Source organism: Hevea brasiliensis, chromosome 11, assembly GCF_030052815.1.
Source record: "Hevea brasiliensis isolate MT/VB/25A 57/8 chromosome 11, ASM3005281v1, whole genome shotgun sequence".
NCBI classification, from domain to species: Eukaryota; Viridiplantae; Streptophyta; class Magnoliopsida; order Malpighiales; family Euphorbiaceae; genus Hevea; species Hevea brasiliensis.
In genome coordinates, this window is record NC_079503.1 from 2412902 (window position 1) to 2440387 (window position 27486).

Here is a 27486-nt window from a genome sequence, read left to right on the forward strand (position 1 = left end):
ATTAATTTGTAATTTTTACTTTGTTTTGTAGGAAAAATGGTGTTTTTGAAGGACTAAAGAGAGTTTTGCCATTGAGGAGTGTCTTCTACATCAAAAAGATTCAAAAAGCAAGTTTTAAAGCTAAAATATGCATAGACCAAATCAGTGCATAACTTGTCGCATAAGCTATGCGCTTCTGCATAAGGAGGAAGAACACTGCTCCAATCCAAATTAAATGTGCATAAGGAGATCAGATAGCTTATGCACATTCTCACCTCCCTTATGCAGATTCACGAAATTGTGCATAACCTATGCACCAAGTCATGCAAATCGCATAAGTGACCAGAACCAGCTGAATCGCATAAGGGATCGTGCATAACTTATGCGATCCACTTATGCATCCATAAAGAGTTCATTAATGAGTCGCGTAAGATTCCCTTAATGTATTCCTCCTAGAACATACTATTTTAGGGCTCCATGTCAGAAAAATGCTATATATAGTCCCATTTTCTCATTTTAGAAGGGGAGAAAAAAGGAGCAAAGAAAGAAAGAAGGAGGCTAAGCAGAATTTGAGGAGTCATTTTCACCTTCCACACCATTTTCAACTAAGATTTACAGATTTCTTTCTTTCTTTACACTTTTCTACATTTCTAGTGTTTAATTCCTTACTTCTTAGTTTAGATTAAAGCTTTATTTCCATTTAAACTCATCATATCTTGTAAGCATTATGGATAGTGAGTAGTTTACTTTTGATTCTGGAGTAAGGGTTGTAATATTTGAGATATTTGTGGATTTTGATTGGGTAATCCATATTTTGTGGTCTTAATGAGTTTTATTCATTTCTTGTAAGCTTAATGACATGCTTAATGTAGGATCCCATTGAGTAATGTTCTTAATCCATGGTTGAAGCACCGAAAGGAGAAGGCCTTGTGATAGATAATCAGGAAATTGGACTTAATTAACTTAGACCTAGAAATAGGCTAAGGATTAAGAGGATTCACAGATTAATTAAGAAACTTAATGGGTCTTAATTAATTCTAACTCCACGAAAGTAGGATTAGTTTGATTAAGGCACTCTTTGTCTCACTCGAAAGGGAATTCAAAGGATTTAAGAATTAATCTCCTTAAAACTCATAAGTTTCATAAGATTGGACAACCAATTTAAAATCCCAAAATAGCTCGAATATGAAATCCCGAACTCCGGAATCAGCTTTTTACCATTGTTAATTTCTAATCGAATTTAATCATTTGCCAATTTAAATATTGCCATATTTGAACTTGCTTATTTCTATTTGATGCAATTTTAGTTTAATTAATACATTGTTGAATAGAATATTAATTTTGCACATTTAGATTTCATACTCCATTACCCATTAATTCATCATTTTAATCTCATAAATACTTCAATTTAGTCAACTTTTATATCGAAAATTCAATCATTAACACAACTCCTCGTGGGATCGATATTTTTCTATACTACTTGTACGACCCGTGCACTTGCGGTTGGGACGCATCAAAGTTCCGTGGGACCCACCAAAAAACGGTGTCGGAAAAATTCGAAATTTATGTCGCTAAGCGGCTCTCACGAATGGAGCATCTTTGGTGGCCTCGCTTCTCGTGGGATTCACTTGCCGAGAAATTTAGCCCAAAAGTCGAAATGGGCTAAAATCTTCCCGAGCAAAATCGGACAATCCGGGATGGATTTCGCGTTCTTGGTGTCTATGGAAAGCTCTCGCCAGTAGATGATTTTGGACACAAGACCGGTCCAATTGGTGGGCCGGATCACCGGACGGCCGAGGAAGTATGAGCGGCGCGCAGGGCTGCCGCGTTTTCCGCGCTCGTCGGTAGTGCCACCGTACCGGTGGGAGGTGTGGCGGCCGGCCGGGCGTGGCCGGCGATGGCCACGGGCCGGCGGAGGAGAGAGAAACGAGAGAGAAAAGAGAGAGAGGCGACGCGCGCGGGAGAAGAAAAAGGAAGAAGGAAAAGGGCCGGTCCGATTCGACCGGTCCGATCCGGTCCGGTTCGATTCGGCCGGTTCGATTCGAAATACAAAATTTTGAATTTTTACTCTGCCTCGGGACCGAAAACGAGGTCCAAAAATTCTGAAAAAATTCCATAAAACTCAGAAAAATACGTAGACTCCAAATATATTTTTAGTTTTGCCACGTGGTCTTTAAATTAATTTTTAAAAATCATCAAAGTTTATATTTTTGGAAAATCGAACCCGATTTTTAAAATCCGAAAAATCTCAAAAAAATTCCTAAAATTCAAATAAAATTAAAATACCAAAAATACTCATAAATTTAAAATTTTTGGGGTGTTACATATATTTATTCAAATATTATTTTTTTTTGTTTTCTTTATCGAGAAAATTTTCCTTAATTATTTAAAAATCTAAGAAAATTAATTAAACATTTTTTACAAACAAATTGCACCATTTTTATCAAAATGATAATAAAGAGATAATGAGTGGGAGAAATGTGTGGATTTAAAGAAGAAAAAATAAGGAGAGAGAGAAATAAGAGACGGTAAGAGAAAAATAAGAAGGAAAGAATTATAGTAATTTACGTATAAAAAATAATTGTGAGATTAAATAGTTAACGAAATTATATTACAGAGATTAACTAATTTATTTTTACAAAATATAAAAATCAATAAATTAATTTTACTAAAATAGAGAGATTGACTACTTGTTTGATTAATATTAATTAATGAAAAAATTAACGAAAAAATTAAATAGTTTAATGAAAAAAAAAAACTAAATACTATATTTTTTAAAAAATAGAAAGTAAATAATTACGTTTATTAAAATATAATTATTAAATAGTAATTTACTTGTATAAAAAATTTATTATAAAGGAATGGGCTTGAATTTTCCATCTGAATCCCTATTCACTATTCCGATGGCAAAGCCCTGACAAGGCTTAACCAAGAATGTTGAACCATTTTATGTTGGGCCATTACAGCAGCTGGACACATCAGTCACGGCCCCTCCTCAGTCAGGACATATCTTTGACTTTGTTGGTTAAATGTTTGCTTAAATTTCATGGCCCTCCACTGACAAAAACAGGGATGGTGCAGCACTGCAGCAATTAAGAGAGGAAAAAAGGAAGAGTAGCAATGGCCCAGCAAAATAGATATGGAGCAAGGGATGAGCATGAGTTGTTTCCGGTTGTAGGTTTCGTTGAATTAGGTCCACGCTCCACCCTACTCAAAACCACTAATCCAGTTTTATAAGATAGAGTTTTCAATGTGAATAGGACGTTTCATATAAAACCTACCATTGCAGGATTTTGCTGGCTTCTGTATTGTGAAAGCTGTCCAAGTGCCCGTTTTAACTTCCAGATTTGGATGCCAGGACAGGAAAAAGATCTTCATACTTTAACCAATAACATAAATCCAAACCAAAGAAGTGGGGACCCTCCCCAAACCCTTTTTTAAACTGGGTAGCTACGCTCAATGCAAACTAGACCGGGCACCGGTCTGGTCTGAATTGCAACCCGCAATTCAAAATTGAGAAAGAAGACAAGTCAAAACTAGACCAGCTCTTGATGGTTTCAGCCAGTTCCTATACAAGATGATTCAGAATAGATTCCGATCCGATTTAATGTATTAAAACCATACCACCGGACTCAACTGCAGATTCCAAATCAAGGTTTGAAGAAGAAAGGACTGACAGTGACCTCCCCATTTAAGGTTCAAGGCGGGTTCAGGCTGTTGAATCTTTGACTAGAATTGATTTAGAGTTTAACCTGAACTGATCTGCCCCAATCCAGGGGCTGAATCGATCCTAGCCAGGTCTACCTGTAGCAAGCCACAATTTTCAAATTCTGGGCATCGGCTGAAGCTTCCTGATACTAACACAAAAGTTCTTTTGCCTAGTAGTCTGCATGACCGTCAGATTTCTTTTAGACCATCCTCCCAGGCCCCAACATAAGTAGCAAGAACACGTAACAGGAATGAAAAAGAAAGAAATCAGATTCTAAATTCTTTACTGCTTAGTAATTTCTAGCAATATATGCCAACAAAGAATTGTTCAATGGACTAGAAAAAGTTTCTCGCACTAATTCTCATGAACTGTATAGTACAGGCCATAACTTAAAATGCTATAGATCTCATTCAAGCATCTCTCAGCAAAAAATTAAATGATAAACAAATCAAAATTTCAGCTTTGAATGTATACAAAGAATTGTACAAGAGTAATTAACGGCGAAATTAAGGCTAATTGGCTAAGAGGTAAATTGCAATCTGTTTCTGATTTGCAAAGTGCTACTGGACTTCCATGTCATTATTGATTGTCTTTTGTGAATGCCAACTCGGAAGCTAAGGCAATATGATCGCTACCCCATTTCTGAAAAATACAACCAGCGACACATACCTTCAGATGACTGAACAATGCATTGCACAAAAAAAAAAATCGTGCTTTAAGGCATTCACTTGCAGTTCGAAAAAAAAAAAGGACATTCACTTGACTATCAGCCACACAGTTCCATGTTTGTAAGTAATGCTTCAATGGAATTCCAAACACAGAAACATGGATACACACACACACATCCTCTACTCGATGTTAGCCTTTAACACAAACTCATTAGGCTCACTAACTAATAGATAAAATTCAAAAGAATCACAAAACTGCTTAACTAATTATGAAAATGATGGGTATTGTATAGTGAGTTCCAGAATTAACTAAAATAGTAAAATTTTCAATTGGGTGCACATATTTCAGGAAGCCCCCTAAAAGGAACTTAAAACTGATAATTAAAAGCCTTATGATAGTTTGATTTCAACATTCATGGCTGAGTTCCATCATTATTAAGGCCTTTCAAAGAGCAAAAACGCATACATGAGAGAACTTTATACCTTTGTTGGAAATCCAGGTGTCCATTGCATAGCATGTTTTGGTATTGGAGCAAGCACCCTGATAGTCTGGAGACGTTCCGAACACCTGGATACAACAACAACAACAACAACAACAGCTAAGCTAATCCCAAAGATGTTTAATCAAACTGAAGATGTCTAAAAAGTTTTCAGAGTGATCCAGACAAAATAAAAGATATTTTCCCTCTTATATTTTTTGGCCAAGTAGCAGAACGGAGCTAGAGTATTTAGGGTAGCCCATTCAAACAAAAATCCCTCAAAGCACTCCTATGACATTTTCAACCTTGGCCTCTCCAGGCACAATTTTATTCAGATATTCATTCTCAAATTTCTCATCCCCACCTACCAAACTAGATGAGCTCACTACACAGCAGCATGAATTCATAAGAAAAATATTGTACAAATAAGGAGTTCAAAAAAAAAAAAAAAAAGAAAGAGCATAAATTTGATTTGCAGAAGGTGAAAACTGCATTAGAGAGAGTAAAATCCTTAGATAACTTACCATATGTAGTCAACTGTGCCTAAGAAACACCTATTGTAGCTGGTCACCAATGGTTCGCCATTTGAGTCTCTTGTCCCTGAACAGTCCTGCAAAAAGCATAAATGTGAAAGTTCTAGTTAAGAATTCTTTTACACTTCATTTGTTTGGAAGAAGAAAAGTGGAGGAAGGAAAGGCGGAAAGGGAACCGTATTTAGCTTGTTTGTTGGGCATAAATATAACAAAGTAAAAGTTATAAGTTTTCATTCCACTTGGACCCAGAAAATCTAATCCATTCAAAAGCTAACAGATTTGTACCCACACCTAAAAATCTTTCTATTAACTTTTGCATTTTGCCCTTCCTCTACTCCCCCCCTCTATCCCACATTAAAAATCCATCTTTTTATCATCTCTTTCAGTAATTTAGACCCTTCAAAAAGTTTAAGTATAGTTATCAATAAATTCCTTCATCAGATTAATATCTCATACAAATTTCTTGTTTCTCTTAAAACATGACTGATTCAATGGTGGAATGGCAAGTGTAATATGAACTAAGCATGCATCAAGAGTGTTATCAGAGAATTTGAATGTTTGATGCATTTTCCTAAAATTTTGAGCCTTTTCAAATACAACTAGTTTTATAGAAAGAGGCAGTACAATGTAAAATCTTGCAACACAGTTTCATAGACATACATATATCCTTCCCTCTTACGCCTTCCCCCAGTTTCCTCCTCAACCACACAGTATTAAAGGCATAAATACATATATAAACAAAACCACATGATCTCTAAAATCTGCAAAAGAGGAGGCAGAGGAGATGAAGAAGAAGAAGAAGAAGAAGAAGAAGAAAAAGAAGAAGAGGAAGCAGGCAGAAATCAATAAAGATAAATATCCTTTTCCCTCTTATTCTCCATCCTTCCCCAACCTCTTCTTACTCCAAAAAATGCAGAAGAAAAGTTACAATAAGTTACAATACCAAGATATTTACCTCCATTCCTGCATAAGTGCTTTTAAGCTTCAAAGGATGTTCCAAAAGCATACTGTCTGCATTGCCAGTAGCAGTTGCCATTTCCATTGGAGTCCATAATGATGGATCATATGCATTTCTGTCCACACTGACAGCCTCAGAATCTGGGTCCAGAGAAAAGTCATCAAGAACTTCATTAATAGGTGAATGCAACTCTGAGTCATTTGGATCAGAAGCAAATTCATTCTGGGAGAGACCCAAATCAGATTGTCCGATTCGACAAATGTCTGAGGAATCTTCTGAGTTATGTAGCGCAGATAAAAATGTACTTCGACTTTCACCTATCATTTCGCTTTCCAATTGGAAGTTGTTTATCTCCTGCCGAGATGCATCATCCAGTTTCTTATCTGCATGGTAAATGCTTGTAGAGACACTTGAGATATTGGCTTGAAAGGGGGCTGAAAGGTCACAATTCTCATCATTAACAACTGGCTGGGAAGGCAGATTTCCAGAGCTCTCCAGACGAGAGACTTTAAGAGATTGTGCAAGATTATTGAAGTCTGTGCCTTTATTTTCTTTATAAATGTTAGAGTGGGAATGCTCACATGGCAATCCCTGACTAGAAAGAGAAGAAGACTTTGTCTGTTCCATCTCATTCTTATCTGGATAGGCGTCTTGAGCAGGGGAAGCTGATGTAGGATTTAACTTATAAATCTGCTCATTCATTTTACCATCAGCAAACTGACTCTCACTATGAGATACAGTTAGATTTTCCTCAATGCTATCAATCAAAACTGAGATAGTTGACTTGGCACCTTCCTTACAACTGTCTATAACATCCTGCTGAGTTTCTTTTGTCTCTTCAACACATACTGCATTGTCCACAGTCCCAAATTGCACCGATTTGCATGACATATAAGACACATCTAGCACAGTTCTAGTATGTTGAGGCTGAGAGTAATCATTAATAGAAGGAATATTCTCCTCACTTTTGTCCGGATAATTCTGCTTTTGTGTGTCAAACAGAGAATCAGCCAGCTGGTTTGAGTTATTGGAAGAATAAGTCCTACAAAATTTGGCGAGTTTTTTGAGCTTCAATGATCTGAGGTGTAAACAAAAACCACAAGAGATTAGCATAAAATCAGTTTAACTGTACAAACCTACCTGGGATTGGGATTAGGAATATGACTTAGGTTATATGGCCTTGGAGGACGTATTTCAGCCGAAGCTTGTCCTGATACCTTATCTCGATCAACTCCAGACAAATCTAACTACAAAATATCAATGAAACTAACAGTGCATTCACAGTACTCATACATCAAATATGCCAAAAAAAAAAAAAAGGAACAAAAATTACCTTCTGTTCCGAGATAAAATTGTACAATGGACTCTATGCAAAAGCATCAATGTCAGCATCATAATAAACTATTACAGAAATCAACAAGTCACAGAAGACCAAAACAGAATAATTTTATGCCATTTAAGAAATGCAAAACTAGTAGTTATAACCTTTGGTGTACAGTTAAAATCTCCACAAAGAACAACTGGTGCATTCCACGTTTTTGAAACAGCATATGCTTTATCTAGGAATGTTCTAACCTGATCAAAAAGGCAAGTTAGCTAATGTTACTTATGCACAAACATAATATATTCAGATTTGCATTATAATCAACAAGAACTAAGAATTATAAACAAACTACTAACTAGAGTTTTCTATTCAACAACAGCAACTAGCTACATAGATCCGTCTACACCATTCAGCTTTGTTCAACACAAAGTCTGCAACAATTTCCAAAACTTGTAAATCCTTTGATAATACTCCCTCCACGTCATCTTAGTTCTCCCCCTTCCCCTACTAACTTATCACACTTCCATAGTGGCCTACTGGGGCCTGGGGCATTTGATTCTCTACGTTGGACATGACCAAACCATTTAAATCGATCCTCTGTTAAGAATAAAGCTTTTCCTTACTGAATGCAATCTGATTACCAGTCCAGTAAAAGAATGATGCTTCTAATGGGGAAGATACTTCTCGATCTAATGATATTATCATAACAGTGTTTACAAATATTTGTATACTCAACTCAATTCAATTCAACTAAGCCTTTATCCTAAAAATTATTGGAGTTGGCTATATGGATTCTCTTTCTCCACTCTAAACGATTTTGGGTTAAATCCTAAGAAATGTGTAATGCTTCTAAGTCATATTGTACTACTCTCCTCCAAGTCAGTTTAGGTTTACCTCTTCTTTTCTTTCTATCCTCTAACCCAATATGCTTTACTTGTCTAACTGCTTTACTTGTCTAACTGGAGCCTCTGTATGCCTACGTTTTACATGACCAAACCACCTCAATCTCCTTTCTCTCAACTTATCTTCAATTGGTAGCACTCCTACATTTTCTCTAATACTCTCAATACGGACTTTATCTAGTCTAGTATGGCCACTCATTCACCTTAACATTCTCATCTCCGTAACTCTCATTTTAGACATATACGACTCCTTCATTGCCCAACACTTACTATAACATGGCCGGTCGTATGGCTGCACAGTAAAATTTTCCTTTCAACTTATTGGAAATCTTACAATCACATAAAACTCTCGTGATCGCAAGATTCCCAATAAGTTGAAAGAAAAGTTTTACCGTACAGCCATACGACGGGCCATTGGATTAGAGGATAAATTCAATCAATATAAACACCATAGAGGAATAAAACTAAAAAAATGAACTCAATAATAATATATTCAATAAAGGATTAGTGTTAAAGAAAAGCCTATATATACTAGCACATTGAAAGTAAATACCTGACCAAGCTTAATTTCTCCTCTTTTAGGATTGTAAAGCACATGAATATTACATACGATCACTTTATTAGAACCTGCTGAACTGCAAATGCAAAATGCTAGCATTCATTTAGGATTAACTGATGAGGTAAAGATTCATCTTGCATTTGAATAAAAATTAAATATACATGAACATGAATTAAACATACATCAATATGTCAATATATATGTGTATATGGAAATAGGCAAACAACTAAAAATTCCTGAAAAATTGTACCTTGGAGGCTGAGCCAATGAATGTGCATTACAATGTTTACTCGTTAACTGCTGAAAAACCAAAAAAAAAAAAAAAAAAATCATTGGCATCAAGCCACATGCACAGAAGATTGATGACTCTAAGTTTCTACAATATGATGACTATGTACCTCTAGCACACATATCTGACAGACATTATCCCGAAGTCCAAGCTTATTGAACTCAATAGATTCTTCATACAGCAACTTGAATCTAACATGGATGTAGTCAATTGAAGTTTTAGACTCCATTAACAAATATTTGCTTGATTCCATATCTTATAAGACCAACATGAATAATAAAATATCTTTTTTTTTCCAAAACTTAAAAAAGAAGAACAAGACAGAGAAAGTTAAAGAGCAAAATTAAGCAGCAAAGGGGGGAAAAATCAACAGATGAATTTTTATCACACACACCTCCTGCAACTTATGAGCCAAAATCCAAATTTGAACTGAATTACCACAAAGAAATCAGGTGGAAATAGGGTCCATCAAGATATTGGTTAAGGTACACAAACTAAAGACTTAAGACTAATCCATATTCAAGAGATAATCAACTCTGAATTTCTTCAAAATGTTGCTCTCCCTGGAAGATATGCTGCCATTGGCTGCCCATGGACTATCATTCAAAAAGCATAGAATCAAGTGTGTGTGTGTGTGTGTGAGAAACCTAATGACAGAATGGCTGCTCTGTTGTAGGGAGAATTTAGAGGAGAGTGCCATAAATTTGTGGAGCTTTCATGGCATACAAATTGCGAGGCGTGACTATGTATGCATTGTTGTGAAAATAGGTGCACTATCTATGTGGAAAGAAAGAGCTCCAAGGAAGCTAAAGTGGAGATGGATGAATTACTTATTTAAAAAGAACACATTAAAGCAGCAATTTCAACAACAATAAATAGAACAGTGGCCAACTGCCTATTTGAACAATAAACATTCTATGGTAACAAATGTAACTATTAATCTCCATGCAGCATCATAAATGAGAACCAGATAAAGGGCCATAAAAAACTGTAGGTGTTCTTTTACCTTGATGTTCTCCAAAACATTGCACAACCATCAACCGCATTGCCAGTTCGCATCTATACCAAATAGGAACATTATAAACTCTTTTTATCCACTGGAAAAGACGGGCAACATCTTTTTATTTATTTATTTATTTCTTTTCTGATGATCAAATAAGAGCTCTATAACGGTTTGGCCAACCTCTAATTCAACTTCCCAGGCCATGGCATTTTTATAGAAAAGGAGACTAACTTGTTGCATATGAGAGTGTAGAGTGTACAAACCATCAAGATTAACTATATATGCTCATTTTCATGCAAGCTCACCCAAATATACATATTGCAACAAAAAATAACACACATTTTTCCAGCTTCATTGACATTGTCACAAAGAATGGAAAATTATGAGCATTATTGTTTGAGAAATACAGGAATGACACAATACAAGCATGTGCATGCACACAGACTCCTAGTAAATTAAAACAATTTAAATAGAATCATCACTTTGAAGATGGCTATTGAACAATGGCTTTAGACAGAGCATGGGAATCTCAAATCTGCTACCTTAGGGCCTCAGTTAAGTTAGATCATCAATGTCTTTCAATTTCAATTCTTACTTTCACTTCAAGTTGTGGCCTTATCAATATTAGAATGAGAAAATTTGTGAAGTGTGTACTGACAACTAAAACAGAGCGTTATCAAATGCAAATATAGAGAGAGGAATCAGTGGCTTTTCAAAACAGACCTTCCAAATGCCACTGTATCCCCGTATCTTCAACTGTTCTTCTAAATCCTGAAATTTATCAACCTCCTGAAAATGGTATGCCCAGTCAAACACCATTTCAAGAGCAATGAAGAGTTGATATGAGGCAGACAAAGTAAACACATTTGCTTTGGCTATGTATGAAACTCAAACAAAGAGAACGGTAAAAAACCTGAAAGCACAATATATCAGCAGACCATAAGTCAAGCTCAAAAAGTATATTTCTTTTTCTCCACTCCCAGTCTAACATATGGCGAGGAATGTGAAAGTAAAGTTTGCTCCGATGGTTAATAGCAAGATAGTCAGCCAGTATATTATAGGAAAGAACAATAAACTTCTCTGCAAACCATACCAACAAACCAAAAAAGGATTAAACCAACAGTCATGCTTAGTATCAGAAGAAAAGGTGCTTTGTAAGCAAAATCCCATATACATCTTCCACAAAGATAAAACATTTCCATCACAAAAATCTCCAATTCTCCATAAAGTACATACATCCATATAAAAGTCAAAATGGTATATTACCAGAATTAGGAGGTGGTGCCGTTTTTGCATACTCCCAATCTCGATAATCCAAGGGCTTCGGTGGGCGCGCCCGGAACTGCTGAGGAGGTCGAAAAGGTTGATTCGGATGAAACGGCGAAGCTTGACGGAACTGATGATTCTGATTCTGAACGAATGGTGGAGATTGTCGAAAGTGTTGATTTGGATTGTAACGCGGAGGTCGAGGAAGCCGCTGGCTTTGATTGTAAGGTCGCGGTCGTGGATTGATACTTCCACCTCCTGCTTGACGGATACCTAAATTGGCTTCCCGAACTGACTGGAAGTGCGAGTCTCCGGTCACAACTTGCTGGTCTCTTCCGCCGCTGTTCGGCATGTCGGAAAAGTATCTTCCCCATTGGTTTCTACCTCCTCGATACTGCACCAGAAGCCGTCAAACTTACTACACCAGTACACATGGCTAGTCTTATACAAATAATTGGAGGAAGAGAGAGAGAGAGAGAGAGAGTACAGAAGAGCGAGAAGACATGGCAGAAGTGTCGGTGGCCGCAGCGGCGAGGAATTGAAGAGGAGCCGCAGAGCGCTTCATCTACAGTGAGTTCGGCTTTGCAAGAAGGGTGATAGGCGATGCATGTTGAATTGTTTCTGTTCAGTTGAACGACGTGCCGTTAAAAGAAATTAAGTATTTACAGAGTAGGTTTTTCTACATTTCCACCGTACGATGTCCATAAAATATCATCGGACAGTTCACAACAAACAAGATACTCCTATCAAACTTCTTTCTGGTACTTTCCATATTACAGACGTACATGGACACGAAACTCCCACACAGCGGGGTAACTGTGAAGATTGTTTGGAGTTAGGAAACGATGTCGTTCTGTTCTTCTCTATCAACTCCACGGTCTCCGTCTCTCTTATCCAAATCCAAGCCCTTCAAGGGAGACAACAAACCGGCGGCCTTCTCAGTCGGCTCTTGATTCAGAGGGTCCGTCGATGTTCCTGATTTTCTCTCGGCTAATTCGTACGCTAATTGGCTATCAGATTCTCGTTGGAAATTCTTAAAGTTGATTGCTCATAGCTCGATCAGACGATCACGTCTGTTTTTACCTCATCGGTTCCTGTAAAATTCAAATATTTGTTGAACTTTATGACCCATTTTATATGCAACTATCGTTAATGTTATGAAATTACTTATATCTTGGGTTGCTTGAGATTCAGCAAGCAATTTTGTAATCAGGTGATAATTTTGACCAAATTTTTTGGTGTTGTAGAGTGGAAAACATGATCTTTTTGCTTTGTTGATTGTCAAATGGGCAGAGAAATTATTTGGAGAAAAAGATAAAAAAGGAATTAATTCGAGGGAATTTGTTTATGAAATGCAATTCCTTGTTTGATGTTGTACTAGTGTCTTTTGCATTGCAGGCTTGAATCTCGTAGGAAGAGACCTTTTGGCCCAAGGCCAAATGTAACTTTCTGAATTCTGACCATGCAAATTAGCACTTGAAGTCTTTTTTTTTTTATTATTTTTTTATTTTAAATAATGTATGGTATGTCCTTCTTTGTTAAATTTTCGTTGTAGTTTAGTAAAGAGGAAGCCGTGCAGTACCAGCTCATTGAAGTACAATGATCAACCACATCCAGATTATGGAATGGAGGTTATGTTCAAGGTAACTCTTAATCCCAGTCCGTGAAGCTTCTTTATTATTTTTTTTTTTCCCTCTTTTGTGTTCGAGTTCCTGATGATGTCAAAAGATGGCCTCTATTGATTCCTTTAGTTGGGGAGATCAGGACTGCTCCAGGTGGTGGTGAGGTCCTCCAATGCCTGAGTGAGTAGTCAGCAGTGGAAAATGGTAGAGAGAAAATTGAGAGAGCGGAGATGACGGAGAGCTTAAAAAGGAAAAAAAAAAAAAAAAACTGTCATTTGTGCTTGTTGTGGCTTTACATGTATATGAGTGTGAGAGAGAGAGCGAATATTGAGAAAATTGTAACTGCTGTTGTCTGTTGCCATGACAGTTTGCAGGGTTCGACCCATTTGAGAGGTCAACCTATTTTGGACCCTTCTTTGATTTGGGAAAGGTCAGTGAATTTAGATGATTTTACCTTTTCTTTTTCATTGAATGCCATATTTCTTACATCTCTCAGTTGCAATCATTATTGCAGTTTGAAGGATTTAGGCGGATTTTTCACCATTCAACCTACCGTGTTTTGCTTGGGCATAGAGAGAGCAAAATCCTAAGCAGTTTGTTGGTGAAAGAGCTTTGAATTTTCAGTGTTTAGTAACTAAATGATGTTCTAATTTCAAGTGAGCTCACCAGTTGATGCGTGCATCATGTCTAGACATACTTTCTGTAAGTTGCGACTTTACGAGTCTTTAACTCCTCTCATATGGAACAGGATTTCCTTCTCTCCAAATTAACAATGTTTGACATTTTTATTATTGTGGAACAGAATCAATTCAAGCAGCGAGTTTGGATACGAGGAAATCGCCCAGAGGAAGAAGAAATATTTCAATTTACCATGGTTCAGGTAATCACATCCTTTGTTTGAGATTATAGTCTCACATATGTAGATAAAATGAGCCATGCTTCATTCCAGGCTGGTCATTAGTTAGGATTGTTAAGCGAGTAAGCTCTATACTATTTACTCAAAGGTACGAGGGGATCAAATTTGTTGACTTAGATCATCTTTTTTAAATCTAGCTAGCTGTTCACTCAAAATATTGTATGGATTTTTGAACATTATGGTTTCTTTTGATCATTTTTATTTCAACAATAGCATGTAGGAAGCTTGTTTTTCACACCTGCAGACTCAAAATTACTGCACTTGCCATGCTAATACATTGACGTGTGGCTGTTATTGCAGAGAGTTGGTGGTTCATGGGATGGTTATTGGCTGACAGAGTCTCTTTTAAACGATGGAGATGCTTTTGTGGGTGGTCTAGCCTACTAAATTGCAAATGCAGATGGGAATGAGATGATGAACTACTTGCAGTCATGTTGAAGAATTTCATTGTTTGCTTATTCGACCTCAGAATTGTGTACATATTGTAATAAACTGATGTTGTGCTGAGCTCAACTGATTGTTGTAAATGAAAGCTGTATATATTATTCTTAAGGGAAAGGGATCAGTATTTGCTTCTCATTGGTTTCTTCTGGTGGTTTCTCTTGCACCTCACAGAATCTGATTTTTATAGTCAATATTTTCGTGTATTCATATAAAGCAAGGCAAACTTGCTTGCTCCATACACAAGCTCTGAAATTCTGGAATAATTGCTTGTGCAACAATTATTGAAGGGCAATGCTCCATCTTCCAGAACAAGCTCAGTTTTACACAATACCCACGCTAGCAGCCAAGGATGGCATACGGTGCATAACAAATTTTCTATCAATGGTAGAATCGAACAATTTAAGCTTGTCATCATTAGCAAATATAATTTCAAGCTGTATCAGATGTCAATGACCAACAAACATTTTGGGATTCCTTGACCCTCAAAATAATAGATCCTTATAGTAATAAATAGTAATAAAAAGGCTTAATATTCAATTTTACTATTGTATTTAATAAAATACTTAATTTAACTAATTTTTTTAACTTTTATTTTTTAACTTAATTTAAAATTTTAAATTTAAACTCAATTTAGTACAAAAATATAAAAATAAAAAAATATTAAACTTTCAATTTAACCTAAAAATTAAGAAATTAATTTTCTTACTTTTAATTTAGATAAAAAAATCAAAAATTTTAATTTAAAATTTTTAATTTTTAAATTAAGTTTCATTAAATTGGAATTTATAGGTTAATTTAGATAAAAAAATTGAAAATAAAATAAAACTTTGTTTATTTCATAAAAAATAACTTATATAAAAAAAATATTTTCCATCATAAAAATATTTTTCGTTATTTGTTTTAGTAGGAAAATTAGAAGAACAAAACCTGATTTTGCTAGTTGAGTAATAATCAAGTTGGGCTAGGCAGAAAACAAATAATTTCAAATGTCGAAAATTCACAAACAAAATCATACGAGACAACAACACCCTTATTCCAAAATCAATAGAATACAAAATTTCAAAATGTCTACAAACTATTAAATGATTTATAAAAGGCCATTGGTCCACCAGACCATTACAGGAACTGTTGAAGTCATTTCACCAATCAGATTTTGATGTTCCCAGTATAAATAATCCCAAGTTCAGTTCAATAAATAGCATGAAAAACCAAGGATTACCAACTTCACTGCTAACTTTGCAACATCATTTCTTCGTCTGAGCAATGAATTTCGTCAGAACGTAGCAGTGAGGTGGCGTTATGTTTGTGTAATAGTTCTGGATGGTATCTGTGATTCCAAATCCAAATTTCTTATAAAAGTTGATGGCATCCTCATTGTTTGTCTGCACATGCAAGTAAACCTCAGATATATTTTGCTTGGAGCAGAGATCAAGAACATGATTCAACAGTCTTGTACCTGCACAATCCAGGCATTCTATCAGTATTCTCGTTTTGCCAAAACTTTCTTTCACAAACTTTCACTGTACGTTCAGAGATGATTTCATAAACTACAATATTTTTCAGCAAAGGGATTTGGAACTGTTCTTCATTATGGTTCTATACCATAGAGTTCATAACAACTTTGTAGATCATCTGACTTAAGACGGTGTCTCTACTGCTAACAACTTGAAAAACCCATAAAGCACATGGGAATTAGAAACAAAAGGCCTGGAATCAGTTTATTAAAAAAAATAATAATAATAATAAAGAAACTTAGAATTCTGGAAAGAATTGACTCTTATTCAAGGAGCATTTTCTCTGATTGATTTGTAAGTTGTTCAACTTTACCCACCAATGCCTAACCCTCGGTATGGCGCTAAAACACCTAATGTCATGATGTAAACACGAACAGCCCCACCTTCCTTCTTCTCCAGCCGGCATGCAATTGCTCCAACGCAGATGTCACTGTAATATGCTGAACAAAAAGTAAAATGGAAAAGTCATCAGAAAACTCAATAACTGATTCTTAATGAATGTTTCTCCCTAGAATATATATTTTGGCGCTGGAGACAATAAAACCTTAAGACACAGTAAACATGGCCTCCTTATATGCTACATATACCATGTTTATCTATAAGGCATTCCATGTCTGCACAAGATGGAGGCATCACATATTATAAGCACCACAATTCAATTCTGTGCACCGATTCACTGTAATATCAAAAGGGGATATTAAAGATATGTTCTACAAACTTTAGAGCATAATTTGGAAGTGCTCAAAGCCTCAAACTGCATCTTAACAGATACCGCGTGTAAAACATTACTAACATAAGATTTTAGTACTATGCCGAAATGGAAAAAGAGTACACTGTCAAACAACAATGTACAAAGGAAACAAGCATGGAGTACTCAATTGTGAACACCAAATGTTTAGAAAATGAATTTACCAAGAATAAGGAACTTGAGATGATGAGTAGCAATTGAAGACAACATGGATATGGATTAAAAACAAAAAAAAAGAAAGAAAAGCAATAAAATTGATAATCAATAAAACAAAAATTTTGAGAAGTCATTAAGAGCAGTAATACGCAATAATGTGAGATGGACCAGATGAATGCAGCATTAATGAAGAGCAACGCCCCAAGAAGGATAAGAAGCTACCATTACAATAGAGCCAATGTGGCATGAAGATACTGGATGGTCTAGATGAGTTACATTGAGAAAATGGTTCTTGATAGAAATGCAAGGTAAAAGAAAAACATATAATCGACCATAAGAAAAAGGCCTGGTGCTCAGTCGGATTGGGTACTTGGGTTCTTTCTTTAATTTCCGCTTAAATCACATTCCAAAACATATGCAAACAGCAAGGAATAACACAATTGAAGGAATAAAATACACTTAAAAACTTGCAAGAAAGACGATGTAGTAGAATTAGAATAAATACAGATACAAGGGTGGATTAATATTAATTGGAAATAACTTATGGCAGAAGAAAAACTGAAACGCATTAAAAATACCTACTTCTCCTTAATCTAACAACCAAAAAAAGTCTCCATTCTAACATGCATTTTAGCTCCTTCTTCCCTAATCAATTTCAAATGTGCCTAGATAGATTTTATTAACAAGGCCTACCTAAACATTCCCAAAACGAATGTCATAACCAAAACCTTGAAATCAACAGCAAAATCCAACCAAACAACACGCACATATAAAGTAATATGAACGAGAAAAACCCAAAAGCAGAAGTTCATGGAGGGCAAATGCAAGAAAAGAAAATAGAGAAGTAAAAAACCTAGTTTAGTGAAATCCCCAGAAGCGAGGGCATCGGCGTAATACTTATCGTTGTAGCGAACGGGGAAGAGCGCAGTATTGAGCTTCTTGAGCTGCATCACATTCTTATCCCTCACTCCGTCCAGGGATATCGATACCTCACGCCCTGCCCCCATTATCTTCTTCTCTTTACTGCACCTATGTACCTGAGCTACAAAATATACAAAAGCTACTTAGCGTGCGTATATCAAATGGAAAAGAGATAAAGAGAAGATCGAAATTAGGGAATTGCCGAATCGGGGCTTCTCTCTCACAGTAGCTTTCCAGTTGATTTGATTTTAAGTCTTGTTTGGAAGGCGTGGAAAGTGTTAGCACACAAGCCACAATGGTGTCTTCAATTTTGGACCCAATACGGTAACGGGCCCGTAGGTTTTAACACTGGGCCTATGTTTTTAACTACCGATCTTAGCCGCCGATAGTTATCGAACTGAGCAGACCCCATTTGATCGATCAAGCAGGGTCTGTTGTCGTTTAGCCATGAGCCTGTGAGCTCTCCCAGCCACAACCACAGAGTGACCAAAACTGGAGAGATTGGAAGGCTGAGTGAAAGATGAGTGAGAAGAAGAATAAAAAGAAGCCAAAGGCTGTAATACTAGGAGGAAGCATAGCGGGGGTATCATGTGCACACGCCCTCATTTTAGCAGGATGGGATATTGTGGTGCTTGAGAAATCGAACGCACCTCCTAAGGGCAGCCCAACTGGTGCTGGACTCGGAATCGACCCTTTGGCTCAGCAAATCATCCAGTCTTGGCTTCCTCAACCTGAGCTTCTCCAAGAGGCCACCTTGCCTCTCACAATTGATCAGGTATATATTATTGTCCCCATCACAAATTTGCTTGCAGTAAGTATATATCAGCTCTTAACTGGGATTGTTTTGCGCCAATTTTAAGAAATGTTTTTCAATTCAATGAACTTAGGAATGAACTTGATTTGTGCCTTGGCTATGTGTTTCTGTTAATTACCTTTTAGTTAAAAGCAAGCGACTTTAGGTAGAATGAAGCTGGGAGCGTGGGACTAGTAGAAGTTCATTCATTGAGTTCAAAATTAAAGTTCAACATCCCACCAAATTTGGGATTTCTGTGTTTTACAGAATATAGTCACCGGCGGAGATAAATCCACTAGGATATTGACAAGAGATGAGAACTTCAATTTTGGAGCTGCACATTGGGCTGATCTTCATAGCCTTCTGTATGATGCTTTACCACCGGAAATATTTTTGTGGGGTCATGTGTACCTTTCTTTTTGCATTTCTGAAGACCAAACCTCTGTTAACGTTAAAGCTAAATCTCTTCAAACCAATGAGATCATAGAGATAAATGGGGATTTGCTCATTGCAGCAGATGGGTGCCTTTCTTCAATTCGCAGGACTTTTCTTCCTGACATCAAGTTGAGGTTTGTAATCGTGTATAAATGAGATTAGTGTTTTTAACTTTTTATTTCTTGATAATATACTGATGATAGGATTGTAGTACATAACCATGAATTGCCGGTTTTATTCTCTAGATATTCAGGTTATTGTGCTTGGAGAGGGGTTCTTGATTTTTCGGGAACGGAGAGTTCAGAAACTATTATTGGTATTAGAAGGCTGTATCCTGACCTTGGTAACTGCTTATACTTTCACCTTGACAGTGGAACTCACAGCGTGCTTTATGAACTTCCCAAGAAAAAGCTCAACTGGATTTGGTATGTCCATCAGCCAGAGCCTGAAGTGAAGGTGCTTCTTTATTCTCATCCCACTGTCAAATTTTCATATCATTCTTTTATTATTAAGCAGTTGGAAACATTGCTGATCTTTGTGAGAAACAATATGTTAAGTAGTTGTTAGTGTTTGGAGAAAGAAATAGACCTGTAACCTAGGACTTGCATGCTTCAGTATTTAAACTCAGAACATTTAAAATGTTAATTTGTGAATCAATTCTTCTTTCTTGCGAAAGGTAACTTTTGAACCAATTCTTTTGCCTTTAGTCCGCTACTTTTTTACAAAAGTGCTTTGACAAAAGTGTTTGATCTCAAATTGCAATTATGTGATAGCATTAGTTACAAATCAACTATGAGAGAACTATAATATCACAATATTGGTTATAGTCTTTTTATGAAAATCTGCAGCAATAAAGCCAGTTAGAGATAATTATTGTTACTTTAAAACATATGCAGGGAAATTCAGTTACCATGAAAGTGAGCAGTGATATGATAAATAATATGTACCAAGAAGCAGAGAAGGTTTGGCTTCCTGAGCTTGTACAAGTTATGAAAGAGACAGAGGAACCTTTCCTAAACTTTATATATGATTGTGATCCTCTAGAACAAATCTTTTGGGGCAATGTGGTACTAATCGGAGATGCTGCACACCCTACAACTCCTCATGGTCTGAGAAGCACAAATATGTCAATTTTAGATGCTGCAGTTTTAGGCAAATGTCTTCAGAAGTGGGGACTGGAAAATTTACCTTCCGCTCTTGAAGAATATCAGAGCGTTCGAGTACCAGTCATCTCACAGCAAGTCCTACACTCTCGACGATTGGGTCGAATCAAACAAGGGTTATATCTTCCTGATCGTGGGCCTTTTGATCCAAACACTGCAAGTCCAGAGGATGGCGAAGAGCTTCAACAGAAAAATATGCCTTTCTTTTCTGGTGCTCCAATCTCGGCTGATTGATTATGTGCTCCATTTGATCAAGAAAATAGAGCGTGCTCACTTCAACCAGGAAAATAATTCCTCAGTCCTTTTAGCTTGGTAAATCCAAAGCCATAACCGTGCCATTTATAATCTTGACATCATTTGAACTAAGGAATCGCATTCTTGTATTAGTTTTGTAATTCTGTATATTCATTTGTGATGAAAGTCTCTAAAAGGAACTCTATGAAAAAGAAAATGATCCTCACAAAAGAGATTTGTGACTTTATCCTTAATAAATAAAATTAGATTGAAATTGATCTGAATTAAATCATTTTCTGTTAAGAATCGGCTTTGAAAAAAGAAAAATTAAAAGTATTTTTTATACCATATAAGATAGAAACCTTTTTAGGGAGTCTGTTTTTAGTCAAGACATTAAAAACTTCATGAATTCTTCAACATAAGCATTTTAAGAGAGTTGGAATCATGGGTCTCATTGGTATTGAACTAGATTAAGATAGAAGAAAACAGATAATGAACCTCACGAGGATTTCCAATAAGGCTGAAAAATGATCAATGCCTTTTATTACTGGTAACCGGTAAGCTAAATATCTCCCTTTCCACCTCTACAAGGCCAAAATCAACAATCAGGAGGCATCCAGCCATCAACAACTCGAAACATCTCATTCAAACAACTACAACAGTTGAATATAGTATGGCAAACACCAGACATTAAACACCCGTCCTTCAAATTGCATCAATACTTCTTTGCCCAAGATCTTATTTTTTTCAGCTGCACAAATGCAACTATAAAAGAAAAGGACAGCATATCATTTCCATATCAGTTTTTACATGCCTACCAAGAAACATTAGAAGAATAAAATACATAATCTATTTGGCATTACATAAAAAATATATTCCACTCCGTCATAATTGATTTTTCATGTTATGGTAAGAACAACAATTACACTGTTTTTGCAGGCCATGTTGCTTGAGCTGACATAATTATTCCAACAATCACTCCAAACAACCCAAGTGCGCTACCAAAGATTTCAATCACAAGAATTTTCACAAAAAGTGAGGAGTTTTGAGCATCAGATAGTGCACAGCTGCTTCCAATTATTCCTACACACAACCTGTTCCCAAAATACAAGTCATAACAAGCTACATATATATCATAACTACAGAAAAATTACCTGTTTATATCAAATACTTCATTATAAGATATATGAGGATCAGGATACATACCCACAGACAAGGTTAGCAAAGCCCACAATGATCCCAGAGGCAAATATTGCATATCCAGCTCTAAGGGACTCTGGGGCATATATCTGTGAAGTAGGAACACTCTCTAATTTTGTTTGTAGAATAATCGCCACGATAACACCATATATAGCAACAGCCTCACAAAAGATTACACTGAGAAAAGTAGGACATTAGTGTCAGATTACCATTTAACATAACTTGTATTCCAAAATCTAAAATGTATAAAGCGTAAAAGAAGATGAAATTAAAGACATCATTAAGCCAATTAGAAAACATCATCATAATAAGATGAAAATAAAGCCATCACTAAGCCAGTTAGAACATCATAATCAGAATATATGCTAAATTTGAGGTTGAAGTGCTGCAAATATAAGCGTGTAAGTAAAACTTCATAATTACCGGCACATTTGAAATCACAAAATAAGATTATTATAATGTAGCTTCTGAATAAACTAAATAGCAGGTTAAATAAACATAAAACTGGAGATCCATGCATAAGAGAGAAAGTGATATCACTTATTGCATCATTAACTCTCCCAAATCCTTCCCACTCCCAAAACACTTTCTCAATTCCTTCTTCATTCTTAGTTCTGAATAGTTTATACCACGTGGGTTCTGGAAAATAAAATTTAATAGATTGAGAATTTTGCTTCCTAGTCCCGCACAATCACATTATCGCAAGTATGATAAACAGTGACCAATTCAGCTAATTTCCTCTTGATTATCTTCTACTTCTGCAGTCCAAAAGATCATCATCTTCAATAGACTGTGCAGTGCAGACGAATGCTTGAAATGAGATTATAAATATCAGTTGTGACGAAAATGGATTATGAAATAAATCATCAATTGATCCATGACAAAAGGGCAGAGATAGAAATTAAGAAACTAGAAATTAAATCAGCTAAATTTAAAATTCGAAATCTTAACATCTTGGTTTACAGGGATTCAAAAATTAAAAAAGAAAAACACACCATGGACAGACCCATCGATTGCATTGAACAAGGATTGAGAAAAACCAAAGGATTGTTACCTGATGAGATTTTTAGAAGTAATCCGAGGAGCCTTGATCGCAGCTCCAATCAAACTACTTCCAGTTATGTAAATCCCCCTATCAACGCCCATCATATAAACCCGCCAATTAGAGAATATCAAATTTAACAAGTACACATACAGAGGGATATTTGAATGAGTTTAAGAGGGTACCAGGCAGCGCCGAGGACTGAGACGCCGATGGCGATGGCGATACCAACAGCGGAGAATGTGTAAGGAGAGATGTTCACCAACGCACGAGACCAGGAGCTAGAATCACCCACCATGACGGACCCTGACATTGTGTCTTCTTCGCTTTTGGTTCCCTCGTCTCCTTTTTTATAGACCTGGTGGATCAAATTGAAGATTTCAGGGTTTCTCCGATCTGGCTTCGCAATTATGCGGAGGACGAAAGTGACGCGGGAGTTGTATAACACGTGCCACTCGCCGTACGATTGTCAGGCAGGTGTTGATAAATATAAAATTATCACGGACAAAACGGCAACGTTAGTAGTGTTCATATATTAAGCATCTTCGTTTATGACTTTGGATTTCATAAAATTTTATTATATTTAAAATAAATAAAAAATTACAAATAAATTTAAATTAAAATAAGTGCTCTAATGAGGGATTTTAAATTAAAGTGTTAATAATAATAAAATTTAAAGATTTATGATGATAAAAATTATAAATAAATTAATAATTTATATTAAGTAGTATTAAAGTATTTTTATTTTTTATTAACATTAAAGTTAATGATAAATTCAAGTTGAATGGATTAAATTCTTTATTTTTAAAAAATATCAAGGTTGAAATATTAATATGAAGATGAGAAAAAATTTAAAAAAAAAAAAGTAAAAAAAAAATTACTGAATTATGATTCTTTGGTAATAGGGAGATAGAAAGTGGTTTCCACTGTTCAAGTTTATGATGCTCTGCCTCTGATCCCATCAAGAAATATATGAGAAATCCTTGATTAAATCACAAGGCCAGAGAGGGAGGGGGAAGATGGAAAAGAGAGATTAGGCAAATTTTGTAAATTTAGTAATGATTAATAAAAAAATTAATATTTTATTAACTTATTAAAAATCGACGAAATTGCTAAATTGAACATTTTACCTTTTTCTCTTTCTTGACATTTTCGCCCATAATCCTTCCATTTATGCAATGCCTCCTTTCCATAAGGACCTCGCTTGAAGCTCTCTGTCACGACCTAAAATTCTGAGCCGTGATCGTCTTATAATTTAAATATTTTTAAATCATGCAAGTCTTATCAGAGTATTTTAAATAAATATATTATCACTTATTAATTCTAAAAAAAAATAGACAAAATCTAAATAAACAAAATAATGAATAAACATCATAAATATCCCATAAGTAAACTGCGGAGTCTCTACAGATTTCAAATAAAAACTTAAACTGTTCAATAAACTAAACTAATTATTAATCCGAGAAAACATGAATTCGGGCATACCATGAGAACAAATCAAAGATTGTCCATCTCCAGAAAATGGACTGAATATTTGGATCAGCTGCAGAATTCTACTGATCTGAAATAGATAACAGACAGAGAAAATGTAGTTTGAGCTAAATGCTCAGTGAATGATAATTATAGCACACAACGGAATAGGAACAGGCAGACGCTTGATTAATTGCATAATAAATTTTTTATTCAATAAAATCATGCTCATGCTGTCAAAATCATTAATAAAATAATTTCATAAAACATATATATAAAAGAAATTCATTCAATAACAATTTTATGGTACAGTGTACCAAGGGTGATGATACCCTACATTACCAAAGGCCAAATGGTAAGCACGCTATCAGATATTAGATACCTTGCTACTCCTTCACAGATATCAATGCATATGATACTAATGCAAACCATAAATTATAATGATGCATGACTCAACAATGCAACCTAATACCGTGATAGTCTACACGGTGGGCCCAGATAACAGAAACAGATACTGGGCACAGGTAGCGATTCAAAACAGAAAATCAATTTGTACAAATCAATCAAATCAATAAAAAATTTCAAATAGCAAATAATAACTGATAGTGCAATTTCAATAGTTTATTTCAATAATTTCAGAGAGTCAATAAGATCAAATCAATCTCAAATCAATTCAGTGTAACACATCGATAAATTTTATAGTTAAATATCAATCAATATAAATACATTAAAGGCCTGTTCCCGGAATCCTAATGGCTCTAATGCAGAGATAATTGACAAAATTAATTATTTAATTAAAATTGAAATAAAATTCAATAATAAAATAAAACTCTAAAAAATCACATGTAAAATAATTGTTGAAATATTGATTTAAAATTTCATTTAATAACAAACTTAATGCTAAGAAATTTCAAAAGGAACTAAAACGGTGCCATGTACTATAATTACCAATCATCTGGAACTTCCAAAATAATAGTTATACTTAATGGAAGAGTGACAATTTTAACTGACAGATTGAATATTCGAATCTCCTATACACCCAAAATATAAGAAAAAAATATAAAATAACTTTTATATATATATATATATATATATATATATATATATATATATATATATATATATATATATATATAAAATATAAATTTAAAGTTACTGTCTCACAGTAATTATGATCAACCCAATTCAATACCAATGGTCAAAGAGAAAATAAATTTCTAGAATAGTTGTAACAAATCAAGGAAAGAAAATAAAATCAAATTCACCCATTATTGAATAAAGAATGAGAATTTTTATCTTGAAAACAGAATCGAAGGCAATGAATAGAGAAGTAAAAATTTAAGAATTTTCTGCGCACATCAGATTATAAATCATAAATTCATACATACATATATGTATGTATATACATACATATATATACCTGTTGAGAGTATTTGGTAGAAAAAGAAGGTGACAAACAGGTTTTGAGAGCAAAGTTTAGCAGAATAGATGATTAGGGTATATATATATTTCAAGAGTTCTATTAGGTGTAGAATGGGATAAGAGTTATTATTGAACTGAGTTGTTCAGATTACAGATATATATTTAATTTCAAAATAATAGATATATCTAAAAATAAATAAGCAGATCATCCAATAAAAAAAAAATATATATATATATATATATATATATATTTTATAAATATATTAAATTATTGTTAGCTAATTAAAATAAAATAATAATAAATAATAAATATATATGGATTTCCACATACTTCTCCCCTTAAAAAAAATTTGGTCCCGAGTTTGAATAGACAAAATTTTAACCTGAAGAATCAAATAAGTGAGGATATTTGGCTCGCATTTCAAATTCTGCCTCCCATGTGCCCTCACTACTTTAGTGATTATGCCACAAGACTTTGACCAAAGCCATTTCTTTAGACCTGAGTTTCCTAATTTGTCGATCTAAAATTTTTACTGGTTGCTCCTCATATGACATATCATCCCTAAAATTGCATGGTTTGAGGTTGTAAAACATGAGATGGATCTGGTATATACTTCTTAAGCATAGAAATATGGAAAACTGGATGTACATGTACAAAACTAGGTGGAAGGGCTAAACGGTAAGCAACCGCTCCAATTCTCTCTAAAATTTCAAATGGACCAACAAAACGAGGACTAAGCTTCCCCTTCTTCCCAAACCTCATGATTCCTTTCATAGGTAAAACTCTCAGAAATACATGATTACCAACCATAAACTCTACATCTTTACGCTTAGGGTCAGCATAACTTCTCTGTTGACTTTGAGCAGTCAAAAGTCAATCACGAATTAGTCAAACCTTCTGTGAAGTTAATTGTATCAACTCTGGTCTAGTAAGCCTTCTTTCTCCAATTTCATCCCAATAAATCGGTGACCTACACTTTTGACCATATAATGCCTCATATGGAGCCATCTCTATACTTGCCTGATAACTGTTATTATAAGTAAACTCTACTAAAGGAAAATGATGATCCCAACAGCCACCAAAATCCATAACGCATGCACGAAGCATGTCTTCTAATGTCTGTATGGTCCTTTCTAACTGTCAATCCGTCTGAGGGTGAAAAGTAGTACTAAAGTATACTCGTGTTCCTAAAGCTTCTTGGAATTTCTTCCAAAATCGAGAAGTAAACTGAGTACCATGATTAGAGACAATGGAAACTGGAACTCCATGAAGACTAACAATCTTGTTTATATACAACTATGCAAGTTTGGCAAAGTCATATGTAGTCTTCACAGGAAGAAAATGAGCAGATTTTGTCAATCTATCCACTATCACCCAGATTGTATTGTAACCACCTCGTGTACTAGGTAGACCCACAACAAAGTCCATGGCAATATGCTCCCACTTCCACTCAGGAATAGGCAATGGCTGAAGAAACCCAGATGGTCTCTGATGTTCTGCCTTAACCTGTTGACAGAACATTTAGCAACAAAGTCTGCAACATCCCTCTTTATGCCACTCCACCAATAATGCTCCCTTAAATCATAGTACATCTTAGTTGAACCTGGGTGTACTGTGTAAGCAGAATGGTATGCCTCCTCCATGATTTCTCTTCTCAACTCATTAACATTGGGGACACAAAGTCTAGTGCTATAACGAAGAACTCCATCATCATTTAACATGAACCCTTGAGCTTG

The 27486-nt window shown here is 35.3% G+C and overlaps 5 protein-coding genes across 13 annotated transcripts; 2 read left to right on the forward strand and 3 right to left on the reverse strand.

Annotated features, from left to right (window-relative positions):
* Nucleotides 1–3939: 3939 nt before the first annotated feature.
* LOC110637301 (carbon catabolite repressor protein 4 homolog 6) lies at nt 3940–12302 on the reverse strand. 2 transcript variants are annotated; one of them, XM_021787334.2, is made up of 15 exons: nt 12157–12302; nt 11670–12063; nt 11317–11483; nt 11127–11192; nt 10407–10459; nt 9510–9591; nt 9362–9408; nt 9106–9187; nt 7812–7901; nt 7660–7692; nt 7467–7573; nt 6324–7368; nt 5360–5445; nt 4840–4924; nt 3940–4330 (listed from the first exon to the last, which is right to left on the reverse strand). In XM_021787334.2, exons 1-15 carry the CDS (start codon nt 12232–12234, stop codon nt 4268–4270), a joined length of 2478 nt encoding a protein of 825 aa, XP_021643026.2. In that variant the 5' UTR covers nt 12235–12302; the 3' UTR covers nt 3940–4267. The 2 variants fall into 2 exon arrangements, with proteins under 2 accessions (XP_021643026.2, XP_021643024.2); XM_021787332.2 differs by having other exon boundaries at nt 9362–9411.
* Nucleotides 12303–12516: 214 nt separating this feature from the next.
* LOC110637296 (uncharacterized) lies at nt 12517–14784 on the forward strand. Of its 7 annotated transcripts, none has more exons than XR_009141268.1 (7): nt 12526–12666; nt 13068–13110; nt 13230–13312; nt 13659–13721; nt 13806–13993; nt 14094–14171; nt 14508–14784. XR_009141268.1 is itself a non-coding variant. In XM_058129654.1 (7 exons), exons 1-5 carry the CDS (start codon nt 12639–12641, stop codon nt 13905–13907), a joined length of 324 nt encoding a protein of 107 aa, XP_057985637.1. In that variant the 5' UTR covers nt 12532–12638; the 3' UTR covers nt 13908–13993; nt 14094–14171; nt 14508–14784. The 7 variants fall into 7 exon arrangements, 2 of the variants coding, with proteins under 2 accessions (XP_057985637.1, XP_057985636.1); XM_058129654.1 differs by having other exon boundaries at nt 12532–12666; nt 13225–13312; XR_009141267.1 differs by lacking the exon at nt 12526–12666 and adding an exon at nt 12740–12882 and having other exon boundaries at nt 13225–13312.
* An 897-nt stretch (nt 14785–15681) lies between these two features.
* LOC110637314 (uncharacterized) lies at nt 15682–18268 on the reverse strand. The gene is made up of 3 exons (XM_021787353.2): nt 17923–18268; nt 16483–16605; nt 15682–16107 (listed from the first exon to the last, which is right to left on the reverse strand). The coding sequence occupies exons 1-3, from the start codon at nt 18074–18076 to the stop codon at nt 15896–15898; spliced, it is 489 nt and encodes a 162-aa protein (XP_021643045.2). The 5' UTR covers nt 18077–18268; the 3' UTR covers nt 15682–15895.
* A 111-nt stretch (nt 18269–18379) lies between these two features.
* On the forward strand, nt 18380–20891 carry LOC110637311 (uncharacterized). Of its 2 annotated transcripts, none has more exons than XM_021787350.2 (4): nt 18380–18765; nt 19051–19352; nt 19464–19674; nt 20115–20891. In XM_021787350.2, exons 1-4 carry the CDS (start codon nt 18511–18513, stop codon nt 20613–20615), a joined length of 1269 nt encoding a protein of 422 aa, XP_021643042.2. In that variant the 5' UTR covers nt 18380–18510; the 3' UTR covers nt 20616–20891. The 2 variants fall into 2 exon arrangements, with proteins under 2 accessions (XP_021643042.2, XP_021643043.2); XM_021787351.2 differs by having other exon boundaries at nt 19590–19674.
* Nucleotides 20892–21319: 428 nt separating this feature from the next.
* Nucleotides 21320–23314, reverse strand: LOC110637312 (V-type proton ATPase subunit c''1). The gene is made up of 4 exons (XM_021787352.2): nt 23043–23314; nt 22870–22947; nt 21822–21992; nt 21320–21709 (listed from the first exon to the last, which is right to left on the reverse strand). The coding sequence occupies exons 1-4, from the start codon at nt 23168–23170 to the stop codon at nt 21538–21540; spliced, it is 549 nt and encodes a 182-aa protein (XP_021643044.2). The 5' UTR covers nt 23171–23314; the 3' UTR covers nt 21320–21537.
* Between the last annotated feature and the right edge of the window lie 4172 nt (nt 23315–27486).